Genomic DNA, 27,179 nt, shown 5'->3' on the forward strand with positions numbered 1-27,179 from the left:
CCCGCCGAAATGCCACCGAATTTCTGCGGCATTTCGGCGGCGACGTCTCTTGATGATGTCGCTTGTCGGCAGCAAGGGGCATCATCGAGAGGTGTCGCCACCGAATTTCTGCGGCGTTTCGGCGGCGACGCCTCTCGATGACACCACTTGCCGCCAACAAGCGACGTCATTGAGAGGCGTTGCCGCCGAAACACCGCATAAATTCGGCGGCATTTCGGAGGATGCTCCACCGCCGGCCAGGACGCGGGCGCATTGGGGATCCCTGACCTAGAGGATAATAGGGTTGTAAGAAATAGCCAGCATGGATTTGTCAAAAACAAATCATGCTAAACCAACCTAATTTCCTTCCTTGACATGGTTGCTGGCCTCCTGGATGGGAGGAAGCAGTAGATGTGATATATCTTGATTTTAATAAGCCTTTTGACACAGTCCCACATGATATTCTCACAGGCAAACTAGGGAAATGCAGTCTAGATGATATTACTATAAGATGGTTTATGATTTGCTGTCAAATGGGGAGGGCATATTCTAGCGAGGTCCCTCAGGGGTCAGTCCTGGGTCTGGTACTATTCGATATTTTTATTAATAATTTGGATAATGGAGAGAAGAATATGCTTATAAAATTTCCAGATGACACTAAGCTGGGAGGGGTTGCAAGCCCTTTGGAGGGCAGGATTAAAACTCAAGAGGATCTTGACAAATTGGAGAATTGGTCTGCAATCAACAAGATGAAATTCAATGAAGACAAGTGCAAAGTACTTTATCATCATCATCATGTTCCCATTACACCTCTGGCATTTAGGGCAGCGAGGAAGCTCCTTCACTGTTGTCTGTTTCGGGTAAGTCTTTCCAGGGCCGGCTCTAGGATTTTTGCCGCCCCAAGCAAAACCCCCCCCCCTTTTTTTGTGCCCCCCTGCCCCGCCCCAACTCCACCCCTTCCGAACTCCTTCCCCAAATCCCCAGCACTGCCTCCTCCCCCAGGCATGCCGCATTCCCCCCCACTACTGCTTCCTGGGGGCCCCCCCGTGACCTCCTGCCCTAGCTCACCTCTGCTCCGCCTGCTCCCCCGGGTGCGCAGCCACTCCACTTCTCCTCCCTCCCTCTCATGCAAGGGAGGGCGGAGGAGCAGTGGCGCGTTCAGGGGAGCAGGTGGAGCAGAGATGAGCTAGCGTGGTGGGGCGCAGGTAGTAACGGGGGGGTAGAGGAACCGCTCCCCCCTCCAGCTCAGCTCCGTTCCACCACCGTCGCCTCCCTTGAGCGCCCTGCTGCTCGGCTTCTCCTCCCTCCCAGACTTGCTGCACGAAACAGCTGTTTCACGCACAGCAAGCCTGGGAAGGAGGAGAGAGAAGCAGAGCGGCGGCGGCGTGCTCAGGGGAGCAGGCGGAGCGGAGGCGAACTGGGATGGCGAGCTGGGGCGGCAGGGGCACTTTTTCCCCATGCCCCAGAGTTGGCACCTAAGATGGCCGGCGCCAGAATGCCGCCTCTAGAAATGTGCCGCTCCAAGCACTTGCTTGTTTTGCTGGTGCCTAGAACCGGTACTGAGTCTTTCAATGGTTCCCCAACTGTGCCCCAGGTTTTCAGCTCAGCTTCCACAGCTCTTAGCCATGTTGTTTTCGGGCAGCTTGTTTTCACTTGCCTTCACAAGCCTTCACTTCACAAGTGAAGACAAAGTACTTCAGTTAGGAAGGAAAAAATCAAATGCACAATTATAAAATGAGGAATAATTTGCTACCATTGAAAAGAAACTGGGGGCTATAGTGGATCATAAATTGAATATGAATCAACAATGTGATGCAGTTGTGAAAAAGGCAAATACCATTGGGGGTGTATTATCAGGAGTGTTGTATGTAAGACAAGGGAGGTAACTGTCCTGTTCAACTTGGCACTGGTGAGGCCTCAGCTGGACAAACTGGAGAGAGTGCAGAGGAGAGCCACAAAAATGATAAAAGGTTTAGAAAACCTGACTTTTGAGGAAAGTTAAAAAAATTGGCATGTTTTGTCTCAAGAAAATAAGACTGAAGGGGAATCTGTTAACAGTGCTAAAATATGTTAAGGACTGTTGTAAAGAGGACTGTGATCAATTATTCTCCATGTCTGCTGAAGGTAGGAGAAGAAAAAATGGGCTTCACCTACACCATGTGAGATTTTGTTCAGAAATTTGAGAAAACTTTCTAACTAAAGAATAGGCTTCAAGGGAGGTTGTAGAAGCCCCATCATTGGAGGTTTTTAAGAACAGGTCGGACAAACACCTGTCAGGGATGGTCTAGATTGATTTGGTCCTGCCTCAGTACAGGGGGCTGAACCTGAGGACACACTTCACCAATAAATCTAAAATAAAGTCATTGCTATTTTTTCTGGTCACATTATACCATCTTGGTTCTTGGGGACAATTTTTTCCCAAGGAGTCACCCTAATGGTTGAACCAATATCTATGCTAATTATGCTGATTATATTCAACATATAGCATACAACCAGAAAGTAATTGATGCATTTTGATACTAGAGTTATATCATAGTCACACTGATATATCAAGGCTGCATGGGTAGACATTTATTAATGTACGTGCTTCAAAGATTTTTAGTAAATATTTATATATCTGTGCTAATGAATTTACAGATATTGATAGAACAGCTTTTTCTTGACTTGCCACGTAAAATCCAAAAACCTTTCAGAAGTTTATGAAAAAAAAGGGAGCTCCAGTTGTTAGCTATGAGAATGTCAATTTTCCAGAAAATGCTTTATGTGGACACACATGACCAAGAAACACAAAAGAAATGTATGCAATCCCCAGAGAAATAGATGGATGTGGTCCAATAAAAGATATTACCTCACACAACCTGTCTCTCTAATATTCTGGGACTGACACAGTTACAAGACAACCCCGGAGAAATGTCATTTTGGGAGCTTTTTGCCAGCATAAAGGTGGGCACAAGTGCAGGAGAAGTGAGAACATGGTAACAAACTTGGGTTCATAAGGAAATCAATTAGGGAAACATTCACAGATTTATTCAGGAAAGGCTAAAACATTTATTTTTGTCCAAACAGGACAGCAGGCAAAAGAAAAGGAAATAATTTGTGAAGAAAGCCCTGGCAGCTCTTTTGCTGTTGACATATATGACAAACCCAGAAGCATCTCCAAAGCAGAAAAAACTACTGCCTAAGAGAGACTGCCAAAGAGCCAGATGTTGCTGCTAGAATAGCATGTTCCAAAGCTTGGCCTCTGGGTTTTGTGACTTCTCAACTGATGAGAAAGCAGAGAAGTACTGGATAACAAAGTAAATGGCACAGCCTTTTGAAATGAATAAAATACTGTGAATAATTTTAATCAAATTGTTTCAAATTTCAAAGATTCACCAAAATTATGAAATAAAAATATTAAAGAAATATGCATTGTTATATATCATGGAAGAGAACGTACACTAAAATGGTATAGTGCTATAAAATAATATTAGAAAAAAGGTCAAGGAAATTCAGTCATACATGAAATTAAACAGAAATAAATCACTAATAGACACATATTACCACCAGATCTGAGACCTGGATCATAGATGAGCAGTTACGTAGAAACATTTCCTAATCCTAGGGTTTGATACTAACACTCATTAACATAGTCTCTGAGGGGCGTTACAATTAAGTAGATTGGTAAAACAATGTCTCTAGTGAACTTCATGAATTCTTCAAGTCTTCTACCTTCTATGGTTACTGGGGATTTTTTGTTGTGGAGTGACGTGGTTGTAAATGACAATCTAGTAACAACGGAAATAAAGATACTGCTGACCAGGAGGGAGCTGTAACATTTGCCAGTCAATTTTCAGAAAGATGTCACCAGCACCATTCCAAACAGCTGGGGAGTTTCAGTTAGGAAAATAGTCTGCTGTACTGTCATAACAGAAAAGGTGCTACCTAGGGCAGTGACTGTTTAATGTGCCAGTGAGGGTGGTAGGCTCTCAGTCCACCTCTGGCAATACAAATCCTAGGGTTTAGTTTTCACTCAGGAAAAATAGAGGGATTCAGACTGGAACAAAGAAATAATAGGAGGAGAAAAGGCAGCGCAGCAATAAGGAGCATGGGGCATGATCTCTAAACTCCCATGATCTACTGCAGTAGATCAGGGAGGCTAGAGATCTGTGACTCATAGTAGGAACATCTGGCTATAGCTGACTGAGCCCAAGAATGTCCTGCCTCCATTCCCCATCCTTCAGGGGTAACATTTTGACCAAGAGCAACAGGGTTGCACTATTCAATTAAGCAAAACTCTTCCTCCATAGTTGATTAGTCTCAAAAAGGGTGGTGGCTACAGAGTGAAAGTGCTCTTTAGGTCAGCTCTTCAGAGAACTGCTGACTATAACTGCTGAGGTGGGACAGTCGTCCTCTTCAGCATGTATCTTACATTGTGCTTCCCTTCTGCAGAGGAGTTCCCAAATATTTATTGCGGAAGTAATGATGTGCTCAGAAGTAGAACTCATTTAAAAACCTATCATACATTTGAGACTCATACATCTATCCAGTGTGCAAATGTAAAAAAATGAAGCAGAGGGGAAGGGTGGTAAGGTAAAAAATTCCAGAAGATTTGGGGAAAATGTTCCTAAAATAACTAATTTTAGGCACTGAAGTTTGAAAATGTTGTCCTTAGTCTTAAGAAAAAACACAAACTACCCTCGGCAATGGTAGTTACACAGATGATCCCTTCTACTTGAAGAGTGGTCAAAAAGGCCAGAACATCGCCAACAGAACTTACAAGGAAAGCCAAAAGAGACATACTTCCCAAGTCAACATACAACAAAGGAACCAATCTGAATTATTCAGTACAGGAATCTGAAGGGAAATGAAATAAATTCTATTAGATGAGTCATATTATGCAGATCACCTCTCTTTAGACTAAGTGCAAGATGATATTGGCAAAGGTGAAATTTAATATTGCCTCACAAAATAAAAAAGGTGATAGTTACTAGTGTGGTCAAAGATGTTGGACTAAATTAATGTCCACTGCCACATCCATTTGAAGGAAAACATATATATTATAGAGTCCTAATGAAAACATCAGTTTTGTGAAAAGAAGGCACAGGAGAATTAGAAAATGTGCCACCAAATGAGCTGTTAAACAACATCACTTCACTGCTCTCATCACAATAGAGCAAATTAATTCCTAAATTAGAAAAAAAAAACATTCTGATAACACCACCCAGTGCTTTGGGCCAAGCTCACAGTATGTTTAAAAAAATTAAAAAAGGAAAAAATCCAGCCCTTGATCAATAAAACAATCACGAATAGGATAAAGGCTATGCGAAGATGATTGCTACACAACAGGGCCGCCTCCAGGCACCAGCGCAGCAACGGAGGGAAGGACCTGCTGCCGAATTGCTGCCAAAGAATGAAGTGGCCGATCGCAGCTTTTTTTTTTTCTTTCCCCCCCCACTTGGGGCAGCAAAAACGCTGGAGCCATCCCTGCTACATCAATAGTAAAGGTCATAGAATCATAGAATCATAGAATTCAAAATCAGAAGGGACCAATATGATCATCTAGTCTGACCTCCTGCAAGATGCAGGCCACATAAGCCGATCCCCCCACTCCTTTAGCAAGCGACCCCTGCCCCATGCTTCGGAGGAAGGCGAAAAACCTCCAGGGCCACTGCCAATCTACCCTGGAGGAAAATTCCTTCCCGACCCCAAATATGGCGGTCAGCTGAACCCCGAGCATGCGGGCAAGACTCTCCAGCCATACCCTCTGGAAAAAGGTTAAGAATATCACACAAGGTCACACAATTATAGATTTAAAACAGATTGATCAACACAGAGGAGTGTACAATGACACTCTTCCTTAATGAGAACATAGCAGGAGCCGTTTAGGAAATCAAGGGTAAAATAAATAATAATGATGAATTTTACTTATATAGCACAAGCTAAGAACCACAAATCACATTACAAGCATTAATTAAACAAACCTCACAAGCTCCATGTGACATAAGTTAATAAGCCTCATTTTACAGGAAGGAACTATGGTGAATAAGAAGCACAGAAAAGTTAAGGCCCAAGTTTTCAAAGTGTCATGTATTTGTGTGTATTTCAATTTTTGGGTGCCCAAATGGAGATACCTACTTTGTTTTTATTTTTGTTTGTTGAGGTACTGAGAATGAGCATCTGTAAGTCCTATTGACTTCAACTGGAGCTGTGGGCTCTCAGCACTTCTAACAGACAGGCCCTAGGTGTCCAAATAAGGAAGCCCAAAATTAGAGCTTGTTTTTAAAAATTTGAGCCTACGAGACTTACACACAATCATATAGGAAGTCTGTGGCCAAGATGGAATAGAACACAGAACATAAGAACATAAGAATGGCCGTACCGGGTCAGACCAAAGGTCCATCTAGTCCAGTATCTGTCTACCGACAGTGGCCAATGCCAGGTGCCCCAGAGGGAGTGAACCTAACAGGCAATGATCAAGTGATCTCTCTCCTGCCATCCATCTCCATCCTCTGACGAACAGAGGCTAGGGACACCATTCTTACCCATCCTAGCTAATAGCCATTTATGGACTTAGCCACCATGAATTTATCCAGTCCCCTTTTAAACATTGTTATAGTCCTAGCCTTCACAACCTCCTCAGGTAAGAAGTTCCACAAGTTGACTGACTCCCAGCCCTGTGCTTTACCATCACACCATCTTTTCAAGACCATTGTATGACCATGATTCTAATTGTATTTGTAGCAAGGAATGCTTGAATCCTTAATCAGCCTGAGTATTTGAAGCAAAAGAAAGACGGATCTAAAAGGAAGTATATGATGTTAATGCAGATGAATAGCTGCATAGTATAGGCATTATAGTAGCCCAAATGCAAGTGATAACTGTACTACAATAAGATCATAACAAATAAATCACAATATAAAAGAGAACATGTAAAAAGACTATACCCCAAAATAGTAGCACTATACATGATGTGTCTCATACAATACTTGGAGACTGTTTGCCTCCTTATGAATGGAGGCACTTTGCTCCAAGGCCTTCTGTCTTCACTGTACTAGAACTGCATACAGCAACAGTTCTATCTCCAGTTTCTAAGAATTCTAAGAATGAGTTGCATGATAGATGGGCATTTTGCCTCATTACTGGTCCCATTTTGGGCTACTGGACCAGTCTATTCCATCCCACCTATGCAGATTGTTTACCTTCACTGGAGACCAGAGTACTTCTCCCCCTCTTACTACTGGCTGTGTGTTGAAGTCATTTCTGAAAGCTTATTCAGAAGAGATAGAACATCACCTTCTGATTCCCCAAAGCAAGAGCTACTCAGCTCACAAAACAAAGTCCCACATGCAACAAAACCTACCTTCTCTGACCAACTGCTCCTCTCTAGTACTCTCACCAGCTCAGCATGAGTAATGATAGGCTTGAGGCCTCCCTCTTGCACCATATCATCCAGTCAAGCTCAGCTATCCAAGCTGTTAGCTATCATTTAGTTTGAAATCTAAACTCCAGGCTCCCTAGCCCAGATAGTAAGAAAGAGACAGTATTTTACTGGGGTGTGGGGTATACAGTATATAGAGATTTCTGTGGGGTAGGGGAGAGGAAAGAGATAGGGGAAAGAGTTGATTTCTTGGGGGAAAAAGGAGATTTGACTGAAAAGTTAATTTATATATTGCATGTGCCCCTTGTGAGTAATACGTCCATCCCAATCTCTTGCCAATAAAAAACCTCCATAATCACACCATCAAATATGCACCATACATACACACAGATCCCTACCCCTCACCACAACACATACATGATATCTTACGAAAGATTCTTTAAGGCAGAATTTTAAGGGCTGGCCAAGAATTATTGATTGGGCTTCTATAGCCTTCTTCCAATCCACCTTTTACACTTGGAACTCCTTACCTCTCCATGTGTGCCAAACAATTAGTCTCGTCATTTAAATCCTCCTCAGACACATACTTCTTCAACGAAGCCTACCAGTATTAATCCACTAAAGGAAGTAGTTTATTTTAAAATCCAAAAAGACATCTGCACTGCTTTGAGACAAACCCTCCATCTGATTATCAACTCTCTTTTGTGTATTATCTCTCTAATTTAGAATGTGAACTCTTTGAGGCAAGATTCATGCCTCCCACTATGTTTTATACATCAAGCATACTGATTGCACTGAATAAATAGCAAAATAACGAAAAAACACCTCGAAGCAAACTTTCTCCGAGTTACAATCAACCCTTGAAGGTCAGTGGTAACTCCCTAAATGTTCCCTTCATGAACTGCTCTTCTTGTCCTCCAGATAAGGACTCCATATGCCCTGCTTTCACTCCACTCTCTGCTATTCTGTTATGCTGCTAGCTGAAGTCAAAATATCATAGCTGGCAAAGGAGCAAATATGACATAAGTTGGCTAAAATTTGGAGACAAAGAATTTAGAATCATAGATTATTAGGGTTGGAAGGGACCTCAGAAGATCATCTGGTCCAACCTGCTGCTCAAACCCAGACCAATCCCCAAATTGCCCCCTCAAGGATTGAGCTCACAATCCTGGGTTTAGCAGGCCAATGCTCAAACCACTGAGCTATCTTGGTCATGTCTACACTTACAAGCTTACAGCTGTAATAGTGCTAGGGTAGCTGCATTATGCCAATGGGAGAGAGCTCTCCTGTTGATATAATAAAACCAGCTCAATGAACAGAGGTAGCCATGTTGGTGGGAGAGTGGGTCTCCTGCCGACATAGCGCTGTGCAAAACAAGCGTTTATGCCAGCAAAACTTATGTCACTGAGGGTGGTGTTTTATTCACAATCCTGAGTGACAAAACTTTTGTCGACATAAGTGCTAATGTAAACATGACCTTGTGACATTACTGACATAACCGGTGACCGTATAGATCATTGTTGCAACCACTGTTATATATTTGCAGCAAATATTGTACAAAGGTTGTCATGTAAGGTATCTATGGAAAGGTTATGATTTGCTGATTATGATTATGCTAGCTGTATGTGTCTATCTTTTTTGTAGTTGAAGTTATGAATATTGGCTATGTACTTTTTTGATTCTAAGAGGCCTCAGTGAAGCATTTGGTCAGCTTCTTGAGAAGGGATTATTCTCAGTAAGTGCCCAATCAAGAAACACTTATCTGACAATGGACTTTGGGAGACACCAGTCCACATCTGAACTTCCCTGGGAACGTTCAAACTAACATGTAAACAATGGGGTCGGCCTGCAAACTGAGTCATGCATGGACATGTGACTTGCCCATGTGACTCCAGACTCCATCTTGCTGCTGGGATTTGCCACAGTAAGAACAAAGAGGTGTCCTCCCATGGGCAGAGAATATAAAAATGCTCTGAAAACTCCTCCATCTTGTCTTCAATCCTGCTTTATATCTCTGGAGGGACTTTGTTACAAACTTAAGCTCTGAACAAAAGGACTGAATGGTCCATCCCAGCTGTCAATGTACTCCAGAGACTTGAATTGAACCTGTAGTTTATTCCACCACTGCTACAAGCCTGAACCAAGAACTTTGCCATTACTGTATGTAATTGATTCCATTTAACCAATTCTAGCTCTCATCTATAGCTTTTTCCTTTTATGAATAAACCTTTAGATTTTAGATTCTAAAGGATTGGCAACAGCTTGCTTTCTGGGTAAGATCTGATTTGTATATTGACCTGGGTCTGGGGCTTGCTCTTTTCGGATTGGGAGAACCTTTTTTCCTTTTACTGGGGTATTGGTTTTCATAACCATTCATTCCCATAACGAGTGGCACTGGTTGTTATACTGGGGAACTGGCGTGTCTAAGGGAATTGCTTGTGTGACTTTTAGTTAGCCAGTGGGGTAAAACCAAAGTCCTCTCTGTTTGGCTGGTTTGGTTTGCTTTGGTGTGTAAAGGAACCCCAGCATTGGGTTGTAACTGCCCTGCTCTGAGCAATTTATCCTGAATTGACACTCTCCGTTGGGTTCCACCAAATCCAGCATCATTACAGTCCTTAAAGTAGTCTTCCAACTGTAGAAACCCAATGTGGAATCAAAACCATGTGGTAGCCAAGAGCAACATAAGTGACGTTAGGAAAGTCCAAAAATAAGGCAGATGCTGCTGTCAACACATTAAAGAAAGCTCTTGAATTTATTATATTAATCCAAAAATTTCCTTTTAATTTTATTTGATATACAAACGTTGAGAGCATTGTTAGTCCACATCTTGAGTTTGTTTTGGCAAAACATATTTTATTCCTACTGCTATGAAAGAACATTTTATTTTTTTACTGGGATTAATATATTTGGAATAAGGTGTAAGAATCCATAGTAGCTGGACAGTTTTCTCACTGATTTTGAAATGCAAACATAATTTGCAGCTGATTAAACTGCTGAAATGTGGGGATGTCTGATTAAAGGGAACAATTCTACTCCTCAACTTAAGTTAAATGTGAACACCTGACATAGTATGAGTAAGCATTTGTCCCACTGACATCACTTCTGCCATTCATGAAGGTGCTTTCATTATGCCGATGAGAGAGTTCTCGCCTGTTGGCAAAGAGTGTCTTCGCCAGACACGCTGCAGCAGCACCGCTGAATCACTGTAAATGTAGACATGCCTTTAGAGAACAGGCCTGTTGGTTAGAAGGCTGTGGATACATACTAATATATGAAATGGTAATACTTAGCTCACTGGCACTGATGTTCAAGTTTCGTATTGCATTAGTGCTCAGGAGAAGTGGACAAGACTGCAAGCAATAAAGTGTTAAAATAAAAGCAGTGCATTGTCAGGGAACAAAGGCCTTAGCAGATGATTAAGTTTCCACAAGTTTGATTCCCATTGACTTCAATGGCACATAAATAAAAGCTTAAAGTTAAGCAAATGCTGAAGTGCTTTGTTGAATTAGGGCCACATACAGCTGGGTCCCTCAAAGTACTTTGAACTAAAAGTGACTAAAAATGGGAGTTCTATGGGTAAAATTCATCCCTTGTCTAACTCCCATTAAGGGGCTGGGAATGGGCTAACAACCTCCTAAAACAGATGACAATATAACAAGAGTTTAGAATTGTGCTAGCAAATAGATACTAGATGCTTGAAGGCAAAGAGACTGGAACAGTAGATGGCAAATGGAAATGGGCAAAGAAAACATTCATTAAAACTTGTGAAGAAGTGCTGGATTCAGCAAGAAACACCATAATGAGTGTCAAGAGGGGTAGCCGTGTTAGTCTGGTTCTGTAAAAGCAGCAAAGAATCCTGTGGCTTGCATCCGATGAAGTGGGTATTCACCCACGAAAGCTCATGCTGCAAAACGTCTGTTAGTCTATAAGGTGCCACAGGATTCTTTGCTGCTTTTACATAATGAGTGGTATCTGAGAACACATGGAAGAAGATAGAAGAAAGATGCAAAATTAAAATGAAACTAAATCAAGCAAGAACACAAACACAGTGACTTCAAGAGGAATACCGGTAAGCTGTAAAGAACCAAGTGGTCAAAAAGAGTTCTAGGAAAGACAAAGGTAATTTTATAGACAAAATGGCAATAGATGTACAAACTGCTGTGGCGCAAAATGACGTGAAGAAACTATACAACATCAATGAACAGCTGTCAGGAAGAAAAACAACTATCAATTGACCAAAGACAATGAGGGCAACTTAACAATGAAGACATCAGAACAATTAAATATATGGAGGCAGTACTTTAATCAAGCGCTAGCTGGTGAACCACTGGCCAATCCCCAACACAGCGAGGAAGGAAAAGATGTGAACATTGAACTAGGACCTATCACCAGAGTAGAAGTAGAGACAAGAGTCAGTCAGTTAAAAAGTGGAAAGCCACCAAATCCAGGTAACTTTCCAATGCAGGCTCTCAAGGCATATTTGCAGAACAAAATGGACATTTTGATAGGCCTCTTACAAAAGATATGGGAAGAAAAAATACCAAATGAGTGAAAAGTTGGTCATACAGTGAAACAGCCAAAGAAAGGAGACCTCAGTCAGGGGGACAATCAAGTTTTGTCTATCCCAAGCAAGGTATTTACATTCACTATTCAAGACAAAAAAGAAAGCAGTAGATTCAAGGTTACAACAGGAACAGGCAGGTTTCAGACAGAAGAAATTATTTTTAGATTAAATAGTAACGCTACATATCTTCATAAAACTGTTGATCGACTGGCAGTCACAGCTTTTACACTAATTTTACGGATTTCCAAAAAGCCTTTGATACAGTGGCTAGAACAGTTTTATGGAAGTTGCTATGCCACTGTGGAATCCCACAGAAACTTACAATCATCATTTAGAGCTTCTATGACAATATGACATGCCAATAACACAGAACAACAAACTGACTAAGCCATCTGATGATACTACTGGCATCAGACAAGGATATCTTATGCCACCCATGACCCTTCTACTGGTAGTGGAAAGATCACAGAACAACCAAAGGGGTATACAATGGACTTTCAGACAGAAGTTAAAAGATGCTGATTTGCAGAGGACATCAACCTGCTACTACTTAGCCATAGACACATGCAGGCCAAAACAATGATATTCAGGCCTAAGTACAATTAGTAGGTTTGAAAATCAACACAAACAAAATTAAAACCATGAGAATCAACACACAAGAAACACCAATACCCTTTCTGGGACTGACATAGAAGCGTTCTGATGTTTCACATGTGTTGGGAGTATCATAAGAGAAAGAGGTGGAACAGATAAATACATCAAAGCCAGAACAGCAAAAGCCAGACATGCCTCTGTAATTCTAAAGCTGATTTGGAAAAACAGAAATCTTGCCCACCAAACTAAACTGTGATTATTTAACACCACTTTAAAATCTGTCTTCCGATATGAAACTTGGAGGCTTATTAAACCCTTAATACTTAAACTTAATGTTTTAATAAACGGCTGCCTGAGATATCTGATGGCAAGAAAAAAATCACAAAGAAAGGACTCTGGAGGAGGAGGAAACAGAAACCGAAAGGTCAGAATATTATGGAACAAAAATGAAGATTACTAGGACATACATAAAGAAAAGACCTGAACAATATAACAAAACAGGCATTAGACTGGAACCCCCCAGAGCCAGAGGTAAGGAGGTAAACCCCGGATAACATGGAAATGCCCAATAGAAGAAGAACTGAAAGCTATCAAAATGCTATGGGTAGAAGCTAAGGGTATTTCTACACTTGCAGAGTTTTTGCGCTGTAAGTTTCACCGGTGACAGGGAACCGGTGAAAGTAAAGCATTGGTTGGTGTACTCACTTAATGCCTCAGGTGTCAGAGGGTGTTTACATGAGCAACACTTCCATCGCTGATGAGAGCAGTGCTCTAGGGTAGCCATCCCACAGTGCAGTTCTCTCCAGTTTGACGATGGTTCTTGTGGGAAGGAGGGTGGGGGTGATCGTGGGGCATCCTGGGTCCCTGCACAGCCTCCTCTCCCCAAACACTGATCAGCTCCAGTAGCTCAGCATTGCTCCAAGGAGGAATTGATTGCTCTGTGGAATAGGCATTATCACCTAGCCAGATAAGTGAGCACTTGCCAAGAAAACAGGAAGGGGAGTTTCAAAATTCCCAGGGCTTTACAGGAGAAGGTGTGGATGTCTGTTTACCTGGCAACAGAGCAGTAGAGCTGCTGGCTAGAGTGGTCACCTAGGCATTGTGGGATATCCTCTGGAGGATAAAAGCTGTGTAAACAGGAAGAATGTGTCTTCACTTGCACATCACTGCAAAAGCATCACCGGTAAGAGCTGTATGCCTCTCCTGGAGGTGGTTTTCTTTTTGCGGTGAAACTTCTGAGTTTTACTGCAAAAAGTCATTGGCAAGTGTAGACGCTCCCATGGTTTTTGTACAAAAAAAGGGACTTTTTCCACTTTAAATGGAAAGTGCAGACATGCCCTAAGACTGCAACAAGAGATTGTCAAAGTTGGAAGGCGATGGTGAAGCCCTTATGTTCTGCATGGAATAAGGAGGCATAAGTTAAATAAGTCATAACTCCCATTCACTTCAAAGGAGCTGTATCAGGAATGAAAATATATTTGAATTAATATCCTTCAGTATTCCACCTCAGGGGCAAGGAATAGGCAAGCAATACCTAGGTATACAAGAAATACACTACTAAAAGCAAAGGAGTTACATGAATGCAAAATTATGGTTGACATTTTCAATATAAAATGTTCAGGAAATACAAAGTTATTATTCCAAAAGAAACTGCAACTTGGATCCTTTTGAATATGCTATTTTGTTTTGATGTATACTGTGACAAAATTTAAGCTTAAGGGGTAGATTCACTTCCCATTGAACTTAATAGAAAGACTCTCATGGACTTTCATGGGAGTTGAATTAAGCCCTAATATGGGATTTTATATTTATATAGGTCAAGATTTTAAAAAATGATTAGAAATTGTGAGCATCTTGCTTTTTGGGTTTCCAGTATGCAAAATCTTAAAGGGACCCAATTTAGAAAACACTGAACACTGACTATGCCCAGTACTGTGAACACTTTAGTACTCTCTCTAGTACTGAACCCTGGCCACATCAGAATACATCTGAAACTCTAGAGACATTTAACTGTTGTGCACTTTGGAGCATCAGAAGTATGTAGATTCATGGATTCATAAATTCCAAGGCCAGAAGGGACCATTCTGGTAATCTAGTCTGATTTCGTGTACAATAGAACTTCCCAAATATAATTACTAGAATTACCAGATTTTAGAAAAACATCCAATCTTGATTTAAAATTACCAGTGAGGGAGTATCCACCATGACACTAGATAAATTGTTCCAATAGTTAGTTACCTTCACTGTTAAAAAATTATGCCTTATATCCAGTCGGAATTTGTCTAGCTTCAACTTCCAGCTATTGGATTGTATTATACCTATCTCTGCTAGATTGAAGAGCCCATTATCAAACATTTTTCTCTGTGCAGGTACCTACAAACTGTGATCAAGTCATGTTTTAACTGTCTCTTTGTTAAGATAAATAGCTTGAACTCCTTGAGTCTAAAAGGCACGTTTTCTAATACTTTAATTATTCTTGTGGCTGTTCTTTGAACCCTTTAATTTACCAACATCCTTCTCATCTTGCAGACACCAGAACTGGCAGTTTCCAGCCGTGGTCAAAACCAGTAACAAATATGGAGGTAATATAATCTCTCAACTCCTACTCAAGTTTCCCCCGTTTATGTGTCCAAGGATCACATTAGCAGTTTTGGCCATAGCATTGCACTGGGAGCTCATGTTCAGCCAGCCATCTGTATGACCAGAGTTACTGCTTGCCAGGATAGAGTCTCCCATCCTGTATATATGGCCTACATTTTTTTTCCTAGATGTATGCATTTACACCTAGGGTACGTTCAGACTACCCGCCGTATCAGCGGGTAGCCATCGATTTATCGGGGATCGCTATATCGCGTCTCGTTGAGACGCGATATAGCGATCCCCGAACGCGCTCCCCGTCGACTCCGGAACTCCACCAGAGTGAGCAGCAGTAGTGAAGTCAAAGGGGGAGCCGCGGCCATCGATCCCGCGCTGTGAGGACGGGAGGTAAGTCGGAATAAGATACGTTGATTTCAGCTACGGTGAAGTTGCGTATCTTACATCGACACCCCTCCCAGTGTAGACCAGGCCCTAGTCTTATTCAAATGCATAATGACCAGGTAACCCAGGTTACCAAGTGAGCCAGATCACTCTGTATCAGTGACCCGCCCTCTTCATTATTTATCACTCCCCCAAATTTTTGTCAAATCTGCAATTTTATCAGTGATGTTTTCTTTCAGGCAATTGATAAAAATGTTAAATAGCATAAGCCCAAGAACCTATCCTTAAGAGACTCCACAAGAAATACTCTCTCTTTTAGTAAAAACTATTTCCCCATGCTAATTTTGCCCCTACTGTTACTTATACCTTCTCGTCAGCTATTTGAAATGGGCCATCCACATTACCACTACAAAAGTTTTTTTTCTCCTGCTGATAATAGCCTACCTTAATTGATTAGTCTCATTAGAGTTGGTATAGCAACACCCATTTTTTGCATGTTCTCTGTGTATATATATCTTCCTACTGTATTTTCCACTGCATGCATCCGATGAAGTGGGCTGTAGCCCATGAAAGCTTATGCCCAAGTATATTTTTTAGTCTCTAAGGTGCCACAAGTACTCATTTTTTTTGCTGATACAGACTAACACGGCTACCACTCTGAAATCTCTCTCAGTGACAATTCCCCATTTACAATTACATTTTGAGACCTATCAGTTAGCCAGTTTTAATCCATCTAACATGTGCCAAGTTAATTTTATATTGTTTATATTTAATCAAAATGTTATGACACCAAGTCAAATGCCTTACAGAAGCAAAGTATAGTACATCAACACTATTACCTTTATCAACCAAATTTGTAATCACATCCAAAACAAAAATCAGATTAGTTTAACAAGATCTATTTTCACCCCCATGTTGATTGGCATTAATTATATTATCATCCTTTAATTCTTTATTAATCAGGTCTTTTATTAGTCATTCCATTGTCTTGCATGGGATCGATATCAGACTGACAGGCTTATAATTACCAAGATCATCACATTCATCCTTTTTAAATACTGGCACAACATTAGCTTTCTTCCAGTCTTCTGGAACTTTCCCATTGTTCCAAAACTTATTAAAAATCAACATGAATGGTCCAGCGACATCCTCATCAAGCTCGTCTTGGATTCAAATTATCTGAACCCGCTGATTTAAAATATCTAAGTTTAGCAGCTCCTGATTAACATCCTCCTGAGATACTAGTGGAATGGAAAGAGTGTTATCATCATGATACACACACTTTTTATATTAGATTAAGGAAGCAATATATTTTTGTACCAGGTGGCAGTTACTAAGGTAACCATCCAAGTAACATGAAAACAAATAAAATATATTATTTATTATATTCTAGGACATCTTGTGACTGGAAATTAACAATTTCTCAGACAACATAACTGGCTATTTTAGCAGATCAACAAAATTTGAATTTTTGGCACATTTTAGTAAAATATATTTCTGCCTGAAAGAAATTTGAAAAAAAAAAATTCCCAACCTCAACCCCAAAATATGACCTTTCAGTCAAAAATGTGAAATGTCATGGATTTTTTTTGTTAAAGTGGACTTTTTCAAAATTATAAACTAAACAAGAAAATCTTGATTTTTAAAGTATTTGAATTTTGTTTCACATAATACCATCCTTCAAGAGATGGAGGTTATTGTAAGTATATATTGGTGCTGAAACAAAATTATTGCATAAAATTCAGTGTTTCACATATAACAATTATAAATACATTATAACAACTTTGCATTTTTTGCATGACACATAATATTACACTTCCTGTGACTTTCATAGCTGAAAGAAATAGAGCTAATCTACACTACCACTCATGTGATAACTCAAAAAAATTAATCGTGATTAAAAAAATTAATTGCGATTAATCGCACTGTTAAACAATAGAATCTGAATTGGATGTTTTTCTACATTTTAAAATATATTGACTTCAATTACAACACAGAATACAAAGTGTAAAGTGCTCACTTTATATTATTATTTTTATTACAAATATTTGCCCTGTAAAAATGCATTGGTCCGCACCGTTTTGGATCATTATTGAGCAGAACCCATCATCCTCATGGACATATGTCCTCTGGAATGGTGGTTGAAGCATGAAGGGACAGATGAATCTTTAGCATATCTGGCACATAAATATCTTGTGATGCCAGTGCCATGCGAATACCTGTTCTCACTTTCAGGTGACATTGTAAACGAGAAGAAGACAGCATTATCTCCTGCAAATATAAACAAACTTGATTGGCTGAACGTGAAGTAGGATTGAGTGGACTTGTAGGCTCTAAAGTTTTACATTGTTTTATTTTTGAGTGCAATTTTTTTGTACATAATTCTACATTTGTAAGTTCAACTTTCATGATAAAGAGACTGTACTACAGTACTTGTAATGGGGGAATTGAAAAATACTATTTCTTTTGGTTTTATATAGTGTAAATATTTGTAATAAAAAAGAAATCTAAAGTACGTTTTGTATTCTGTGTTGTAACTGAAATCAATGTATTTGAAAATGTAGAAAACATCCCAAAATATTTAAATAAATGGTATTCTATTATTGTTTAACAACACAATTTTTTTATTGCGTGATTATTCACAATTTTTTTTAATAGCTTGACAGCCCTAGTTATAATGCCCATTGCCTACAGAACTTGAAAATCATAGTTTGGCTATTTATTGAGTAGGCGCATACGGATGTACAGACTTTCAGGCCAGAAGTGACCATAATGATCATCATCTAGTTTGACCTTGTACATAACACAAGCCAAAGAATCTCATGCACTTTCTGCATCAAGCCTGTAACTTCTACTTGAGCTATAATGTATCTTTTAGAAAAATATCCAATCTTGATTTAAAAATGTCAAGTGATGGAGAATTCAGCACATCTTTGGGTAAGTTATTCCAGGGGTTAATTACCCTCACTGTTAAAATATTTTTCTAGTCTGAATATGTCTAGCTTGAGCTACCAACCAGTGGATCTAGTGATATCTTTTTTCTATTAAAGAGTCATCTACTATTAGAAATCTATTTCCCAAATAGGCACTTGTAGACCGTGATTGAATAAACCTAAACTTTCTTCTGGATAAACTAAATAGACTGAGCTTCTTAAGGCTCTCAATATATGGCATGTTTTCCAGACCTCAAATCATTCTTGTAGTTCTTTTCTGAATCCTTTCCAATATTTCAACATCCTTTTTAAAGTGTGGACATGAGAACTGGACACAGTATTCCAATTGTGGTTTCACTAAGGCCTGGTCCACACTACATGGTTAGGGTGACACAAGGCAGCTTATATCTAGCTGTGGATGCGTCTACACTTAAATTTCACTCCCACCTACGTAATGGCTCCGCTACACTGACTTGATAACACCACCTCCCCAAGAAGCATAAAGTTAAGGTTGATGTAGTTAAGTTTATGCAGTGTCAGCGTAGATGCTACGTTACTTATACACCTCTACTCTGATATAATGCGGTCCTCGGGAGACAAAAAATCTCACCGCATTATAGGTGAGACCGCGTTATATCAAACTTGCTTTGCCCCACCCCATTCCTCATTCCCTGACCGCCCTCTCCAGAGAGCCCCATCCCTAATCATCTGCAGGACCCCACCCCCTACCCAACCCCCCTGTCCCCTGACTGCTCCGACCCCTAATCACCCCACCCCATCCCCCCACCCCCTGACAGGCACTCACCGGCAGCAGCGGGAAGCGGAGCTGCCTGGCTCCAGTCCGCTCCACTCTGCCAGCTCCCAGCCGCAGTGCTCCACTTCCCGCCATCGGTGAGTGCAGGGAGGTTGGGGAAAGGATGCCCCCACACACTCACCTGCGGCGGGAAGAGGAGCGACATGGCACCAGTCCGCTCCACTCTGCCACCTCCCAGTGTGTCAGAGCTTTACCGCGTTGTATGCAAACCCGCGTTATATCGGGTAGCATTATATCGGGGTAGAGGTGTATTGACTGTTATTGGCTTCCAGGAACTGTCCCACAATGCCCCATAGGGACTGCTCTGGTCACTGTTGTGAACTCCACTGCCCAGAGGCCAAGTGTACAGGAAGCCTCCCCTCCCCTTTAAAGCTCTGCATATTTTTGAAATGCCTTTTCCTGGTTGCCAGGCTTGGCAAGCACACCTAGCAGCTCTACACTGTTGTGTGCAATTGCCTAGCTGACCATGCTGACTACACGCTGCAGAGGCACTCCTGCCTGGAGTACAAAGGAGGTGTTGGATCTCCTGGGTGTGTGAGAAGAGGCGGTGCAGGCACAGCTCTGATCCAACTGTAGAAACACTGACATCTACTAGCAGATTGCTCGAGAGGAGAAGAGCTATAAGAGGCATCAGCAGCAGTGCCGTGTGAAAGCCCAGAAGCTGTGGCAGTGGACAAGGCGGCAATGGAGGCCAACAATTGATCTTGTGTGGAGCCACAGACCTCCTGCTTTTACAAAAAGTGGCATGCCATCCTCGCCAGAGACCCTCAAGAGCCCTGTGAATACTTCCAAGTAGACCAAGTCACAGGCTCCCAAAGTGAACAGTGAGGAGGACTATGGGGACAGGTGACGGGGATCCAGCTGCTCAGCAAGCCAGGTCATGTTTGATTTTAGCACAGTCCAGCCAGACCTGACTGTTGAGCACAGGTGAGCCTGATGCAGGGGAAGGAACCTCTGGTAAGGATGCAGTTTGCTTTGAAATTACAAGTTTGGAACCCCCCCAGTAGCAGGACACATCTGTTGATTTACGATTTTTTACTTGTGCTAGAAGTAGTAGTGGAACAAGCAAGAGAGACAGAGTTGCTATCCGCTTTTCATTCCTCTCTAGAGTTAGGCAGAGGGGGCAACATGGATCAGTATGTTTATGTCCACTGGGATGTCTCGTGAATCCTCCGTAGAGATCTCAACTTTCCCTTGCATACGTAGACAGCAGAATGTAAAAGAATCAATAGGGAAGCTTGGAATATAGGAGAGAGATTTGCTATTTTCTATTTTAAGAAGACAGAGTTAGCAACACTAACAATTAGCAAAAGAACATAAAAATAGCCATACTAAATCAGACCTGTGGTTCATCTAACCCAGTGTCCTGCCTCCAATGACTTTTTGATAGAAAATGCAGTTTCCACACATGAAAAAATTTAATTCTGCTAAAAATCCTGATTCTTCTCTCAGGAAAATTCAAACAAAATATATATTTGTTTGTTGAACTGAACCAAAATGTTTCATTCTGAGTTAGTGCTAAATCAAACTGCATGTACCTATGATGAAAGAATGCATCATGTAGTCCCGAGATATAGTCCAGCCAGGGAGCCCAGCCCCCAAGGAGAATGGGGACAAGAGGTATGCAAGCTATAACTCCAATAAGATACTGCAGCACTATAAGCAGGTGCATTTTAATGTCTGACTGACCTGAAATATTTCAATTTGGTTTAACACACTGAAATTATATGTTTCATTCCAATACAAAATCTAGAAATTTTCCTTATAAAATGTTTTCAGAAAATTTTCATTCCATGAAAATAATCATTATTTCCACTTTTTGTCCCAATTTGAGGCAAAACCAAATGTCGAAATATTGGCATTTTGTGCAGTATGAAAGTTCCAGTTTTTTGCTGAGCTCTACTTCCAAGCATGGAGCTTAGCATGGCTCAAAACAGAAGATGTGGCTGGCAAAGGAAGTAGGGAATGTGATGTTTTCTGCTCAGTGGGGAAACTTGGTTTTAGTATTCTTGGGGAGTCATGTCATTCACTAGCTTAATAAAGGTGCATATATTTGTCAACTAGTAAAATTTTATAAGAAATGAAGGAATAGATGACTAGCTTTTATTTACAGTATGTCTGACCCACACCGATTACATAAATAAAGATGCACGCACAATGTAGACTACTTTTGAGAATGCTACTGCAGCCTTCTGAAAAGTAAACTTTCAGGATACAAGGCAAATGCAACTAATCCAAGTTTAAAGCTTATATATAGAAATGCGAATAAATAAGGAAAGTGATTAGTATTGTAAGTAGAATTAATGTCACATTCACCACACCACTAAACAAAGTGCAAAATTTGAGAACAGCAGTTCTACTCATGTCAGCAATTTGCCAAACTGCACTTTGTATTTGCATTTTACCTTATTAACATGGGGCAGCAAAGAGAGGAGGAGACAGAAATAGCTTCATGGATGGCTAAAATCAAATTCCATATGAAATCTTGTTCTAAATTTCTCATTTTTCCCCTCAGAGGCAAATCCTTTATCCAAATTCCATACCTGTGGTTATCTCATAGCCCTGATACACTAACTTCTAGAAGGACTGGACCTAAACTTTCTCCTCCTCACTCTGGGTTACCTGAAGGGTATCGCTCCCTTTACTCTCCCCTCCATACTGGTTATCTGGAAGGAAGAACCACACTTTCCTCTTTCTAGTTCTCCCTTCTTCCTGGCTACTAGAGTATGTTTTTTTCCATCCTCTTGTAGGCTATTCTGGAAACTGCTTTTCCACACACCCTCAATGGGACAAGAAGAAATTCTTTCCTACTACTTAGACTCTGGATACCCCAGTCACTGTTCTGGCTGGTACTTCAAGAGCACCAAACAGCAGGACCCAAAAGTGCTGGTCAATAATGATGTGCCAACTGTACCAGAACAGGCTTACAACAAACTTTGCCTCCCAGCCTCCTCCTGTGCAATACCCTATGCATCGCAGCGGAACTATTCATCTGTTTTCCATTTAAACAAAAATATGTTCTCATAACCAGAACTTCCAAGCAGACAATCTTATATAGAGTGCACAAACTGCAAAATCTTATACCTTGTTCTTTTTAAACGGATAGACTAGCATGGTCTTCAGTTTGCATAATTGATATGGATGAGAATCAGAGGGGGATAAATATCTTTTAGAGGAGTCCTAGGATGTCCCTTGGAAATTATTTTGAAAATTAGTAATTCTTGGTGCAAAGGCAAAAAATTTACTCTTCACAACTATTTTTACGAGGCCCAGAAATGTGTGTTCTCAGGCATAGATTGTGTAGAGGGGTGAACTCCACCAGAAGCAGTGAACTCAAATCACCACAAACTTCCTTTCAGTTTAGCGATAGAATTATTAAGGATAGGTTCCCAGGAACATCCTCTGGGGCACTACTGGTGTTACTGAGGAGTGCTGATAGCCTCATAATCCTACAGAAACTCAACTAGGCATTAGAATTTACAAGGTGAGATCCTATCATGTAATTACAATTAAGAAACAATAATGAATAATTGGAATAATAATGGACTATAGTATGAGTTTATTAGAAACTCTTACGTGAGATTGTATTTCATGGTCTACAAAGCAAATACAGTTGCTGTGGGCACTGTCATATGGCTTTGAGCACCCTACCCAGCCAGTCATTAAATAGCAAGTTCAAAGGTGCCTCAAGACTGTCATCCTTATATTGACAAGCAGCCTCTAATTTTTCCAAGACAAAAACTTGCAACCACAATTAGGTGTCTAGAAGTCTAAATCCTGTGGACAATCACAAAAATGGAGGTTCAATGAGTTCCTTTTAATTATCAATCTATATGTAATAAACAGAATTTTGAGAAGACTTCACTTAGCATCAGAGAGAGGCAAGCACTAGTGGCCTGAGCAAAGGACTGAGAACGTAAGATCTAAACTGGCTTTCATATAAGCCACCTCTGAGGCACTGGGCAAAACACTCACTCTAACTGCACCAATTTCTCTATCTGAGACATGAGGACAGTAATGCATACTTACTGACCTCCCATGCATGTCATGGGAATTAATTTACTGTTTATAAAGCATTTTGAACATGTAAAACACTATACAGTGCTAAGCACTATTGGTATTATTTAGTAGTTTTTTTAGGGTAATAGTGTGCATTATTTGAAAGTAATAAGTGAAGGTTTGAAAGTGGAAAGTCAGGCAAGTATTCCAACAGAAAGTCTGAAATAGGAGAAGATTCACAGACATTTTACATATTACTTCCTATTAGCTGTATGAAAATATGAGATTTTGGAACAGAGCAATGGATCTATTGGTGTATTAGTTCATAGTTCTATTGGATCTCCCAGAGATCCATTTAATGATTTTAATGGAGTCTTCTGGAATTTCCAGAAGAGAGTGATTCATGGTTTACATTACTATCTTTGTCCTTCCACGAGTTTCCACTTGGGAAAAACTTTAATTTCCAGGTGGGGCTACATAAAAGTCACACTGGAAGAGGCCCAAGTGTTCTGTTCATGTTCTGGGATGTGCCAGCCTTCTCTGGCATCTGGTGGGGACTTTCTACAGCTAGGGTCCAACAACCTGGATTTGCTTGATGGACCAGAACTGAGCCAGTATCTGAATCTGATTATTATGTTGGTTTTAGTTTCAACATTTCTCTTTACCTTGACTCACTGAGGAAAAAAACAATTGTTTTATACCTTTTCATGAACCTTTTGCCCTGGCTCCATTCCTTCAATATGTTCGGATTCAGCAGGCCCTTCTCCAGATGCCATTTTCCTTTGAATGTGTGCATTTTGTTCACGTAAAGCTACAATCTGTGAATGAGAAGAGAAATAAATGGTTAGCGTCATAGAAATCACCAATCAGGTTAGCATGAAATGTATTAAGGACTTGATCCGATCCTTGCAGACAAAGGAGGAGCCATCTACCTGGCTTCAACTGTGGATTTGGGGCAGACATTTGAAAGGGATTTATAAAAATATTATCATTTATAAATAAGAAGAATGATTAGGGCACAAACTTATAAAAATGATGTTTAAATAATATTGAACATATGACATAAATCAATAAATAGTAACAAATGCAATATTAAGGCTTGCTTACTCATATTTAACATCACCGAGTGATGGGGCATTTTTCATTTATTATTGGTTAGAAATCTGAAAGAGCTATTAGGTCACTGAGTTCACTTCCCTAGCTGGACAGGATACAGTCCTTCATAAAGAAAACAACAGATATAAAGCACACTACAGGAAAACCTGGCCAAAAGGCCAAGAAGAAACAAGCCATTATGTAAAATGAAGTGTCTGTTCTAAGTATGAATTTCTTAACTTTCAGTGATTATGATATATATTTGTAAAGCGTAGTTTATTATGTGAAAATCAACTATGCAAAAATGGCAACATCTTACTCAACATATATGCATCCTGTTTGAATTCCTTACTTTCCTAGTTAAATTACATTTGCTTGTAGTTTAATTGTTTTTATGTTTAACCTATTTCAACTCTTATTAGTACTAAAAGGCGAACACCGTTTTTGGAGAGGAAGCTTGATTCCCTTCTGGCTTGCATATTGTCATCAGAACTGTTAATTAAGTTCCACTTACAGAATCTTTGTTACTGAAGATAACCATAGAATCATGGAAATGTAGGACACGAGGCAGGACCAAGTATACAGGTGTTTTTCTAACCGTTTATTAAAAACAATGGGGATTCCACAGCCTCCTTTGGAAGCCCATTTCGGAACTTAACTATCCTGATAGAAAGTTTTCCCTAATATCTAACCTAAATGTCCCTTGCTGCAGAGTAAGCTCATTACTTCTTGTCCTACCTTCAGCGGACATGGAAAACAATAAATACAGTCCTCTTTATAACAGCCTTCTTATACCTGAACACTGTTATCAGGTCCCCCCTCAATCTTCTTTCTCAAGATTAAACATGCCCAGTGTTTTTAATCTTTCCTCAGAGGTCAGGTTTTCTAAACCTTTTATCATTTTTGTTTTATCTCTGGAATCTCTCCTATTTGTCCACATCTTTCTTCAAGTGTAGTGCCCCAAACTGGACACAATACTCCAGCTGAAGCTCACCAGTGCAGAGCAGATCAGAAAAAATACTTCTTGGGTCTTAAATATAACAAGGCTATTAATATACCCCAGAATGCTATTTGCCTTTTTTGCAAGTCCATCACATTGTTGGGCTTATATTCAATTTGTGATGGATTATAACTCCAGATTTTTATTTTTCCTTCTTAAATACTTTTCACTTGTCTTTATTGAATTTTATTCCCTTCATTCATTTCATGATGCACAGAATGGAAAGAGCCCAGTTTGACTCTGCACAGGATATATGAGACAGATATGCCTTGAATTATTAATAAATAATGATTCCTTCTGGCCCTCAAAAATAAGGAAATCTATCCATCTCCGTTTAGCCCAAAATAGGATACACCAATAAGAAAATGGTTCACATCATGCAAGACACTTTGTCTACAGGGTCACAGATCAGCCAAGATTAGGCATTCCTCTCCAACTATAGAACCTTAAATGGCTAAATGAGGGTATTGTTAATTATCTCTCATAATGTGCATATGGATAAAATCTCTTTCTCCCTCCCAACCTAGCTAAAAAGAACTCCAACTTACCAAACAAGAGTCATGCACAGCTTTCCTATTCAAAGTGGCCCATTGCACAATAAGTGGACCAGGAAAAGAAATGGGTGGGAAAGCTGTACATTAAACAATCACCGCCCTGCACTTTGAGCAAGGCGGGGGAGAGGGTGGGGGGTGTCTGGCTGGCCGGGAGAAGAGGGCAATACTTTCTGGCTTGGGGGAAGCGGGGGAGATGTAAAACTGCTGGAAAAGCAGTCAGGGTGGTGGATGACTCACCACCTAAGAATGAGGGGTTTAAAAAGGTCAGCCTGGGCCTGGACCCTTCCCGCATCACTCGTAACAGGCTAGTGCAGGTACTCCATAAATTAAGGCACAAAAGAATGGATAAATGACTTGGAAAAGCAATGAAGGAGAGAGAGGTGCTTGGTAATTGAGCCAGTTGGGGGCAGTTAGGGACTCCTTTTATTGGTACATCAGGGAGCCAACCCCCCATCATTATAGTTCACCTTAACCCCTCCTACGAGGGGGGTGGTTGGTAAGGTCCCAGCAAGGGAACTGCTGGAGGAACCTGGATGAAGGGGGTGGGAGCTGATGAAAGCCCACCCCCACAAAAAAGAAATTGGCTGGAATTGGAGGTTCCCAAAAGGGGATCTGCTGAAGGGACATGGACAGAAAGGTGGGGAGCTGGTGGAAGCACCCCCCCCCAAATTGGCTGAAACTGGAGGTTCCCAGCAGGGGATCTGCTGGAGGGACATGGATGGAAATGTGGGGGGGGAGGGGGACTGGTAAAAGCACTCACCCTCCCCCGCAAATTAATTATCAGGGTTTCACCTGCACTGCACATTTTATCTGCCAGGTTAGTCCCAGACAGCTAATAATAAAGTTGCGCCCTGATTAAACCTATATCCAATGTCTTCTGTCATTCTTTCAACATAGCCAGACAAACTAGCAATGTGGCTTTAAGACTGAAGGTCAAATTGGGCAAACAGTTACCTCAAGAAATGCAAAACACATGATTTTACCCCTCTTAAAAACTATACACTGTTTCCTTGTCAATCAAATATACCATGAATAATTTGTCTTTCAACCCAAATTAGAATCTGGACATTTGTTTGCCTTGTGAGTCAGATCTGTATACTTCTATCTGTGGAAAATGTCTCTTTTTCTATTGTAAGTCCTAAATAATATGAAATGCCTATGTATAACCAAGGACTATGTATTATGTCCTCCAAATTTAGAAGATTATAAGGATTTTGTTGGATTTCATTGTAAATAATTGCTGTATTCTAGAAGTAATAGGAATTGTTTGGCACAAGGAAGGAGAAATGTTAAAAGATATAAACCAGG

General features: G+C 40.6%; 1 protein-coding gene across 5 annotated transcripts in view; it reads right to left on the minus strand.

Annotated features, from left to right (window-relative positions):
- PPFIA2 (PTPRF interacting protein alpha 2) overlaps positions 1-27,179 on the minus strand; it is a 677,602-nt gene that overhangs the window by 141,262 nt on the left and 509,161 nt on the right. For all 5 annotated transcript variants that reach the window (XM_044979837.1, XM_044979845.1, XM_044979876.1 and 2 more), the window contains one exon: positions 23,924-24,040. In XM_044979837.1, coding sequence (XP_044835772.1) covers positions 23,924-24,040 — 117 coding nt within the window. The remainder of the gene's footprint in view (positions 1-23,923; positions 24,041-27,179) is intronic.

The sequence above is a fragment of the Mauremys mutica genome, chromosome 1 (genome assembly GCF_020497125.1).
Source record: "Mauremys mutica isolate MM-2020 ecotype Southern chromosome 1, ASM2049712v1, whole genome shotgun sequence".
Classification (NCBI taxonomy): Eukaryota; Metazoa; Chordata; order Testudines; family Geoemydidae; genus Mauremys; species Mauremys mutica.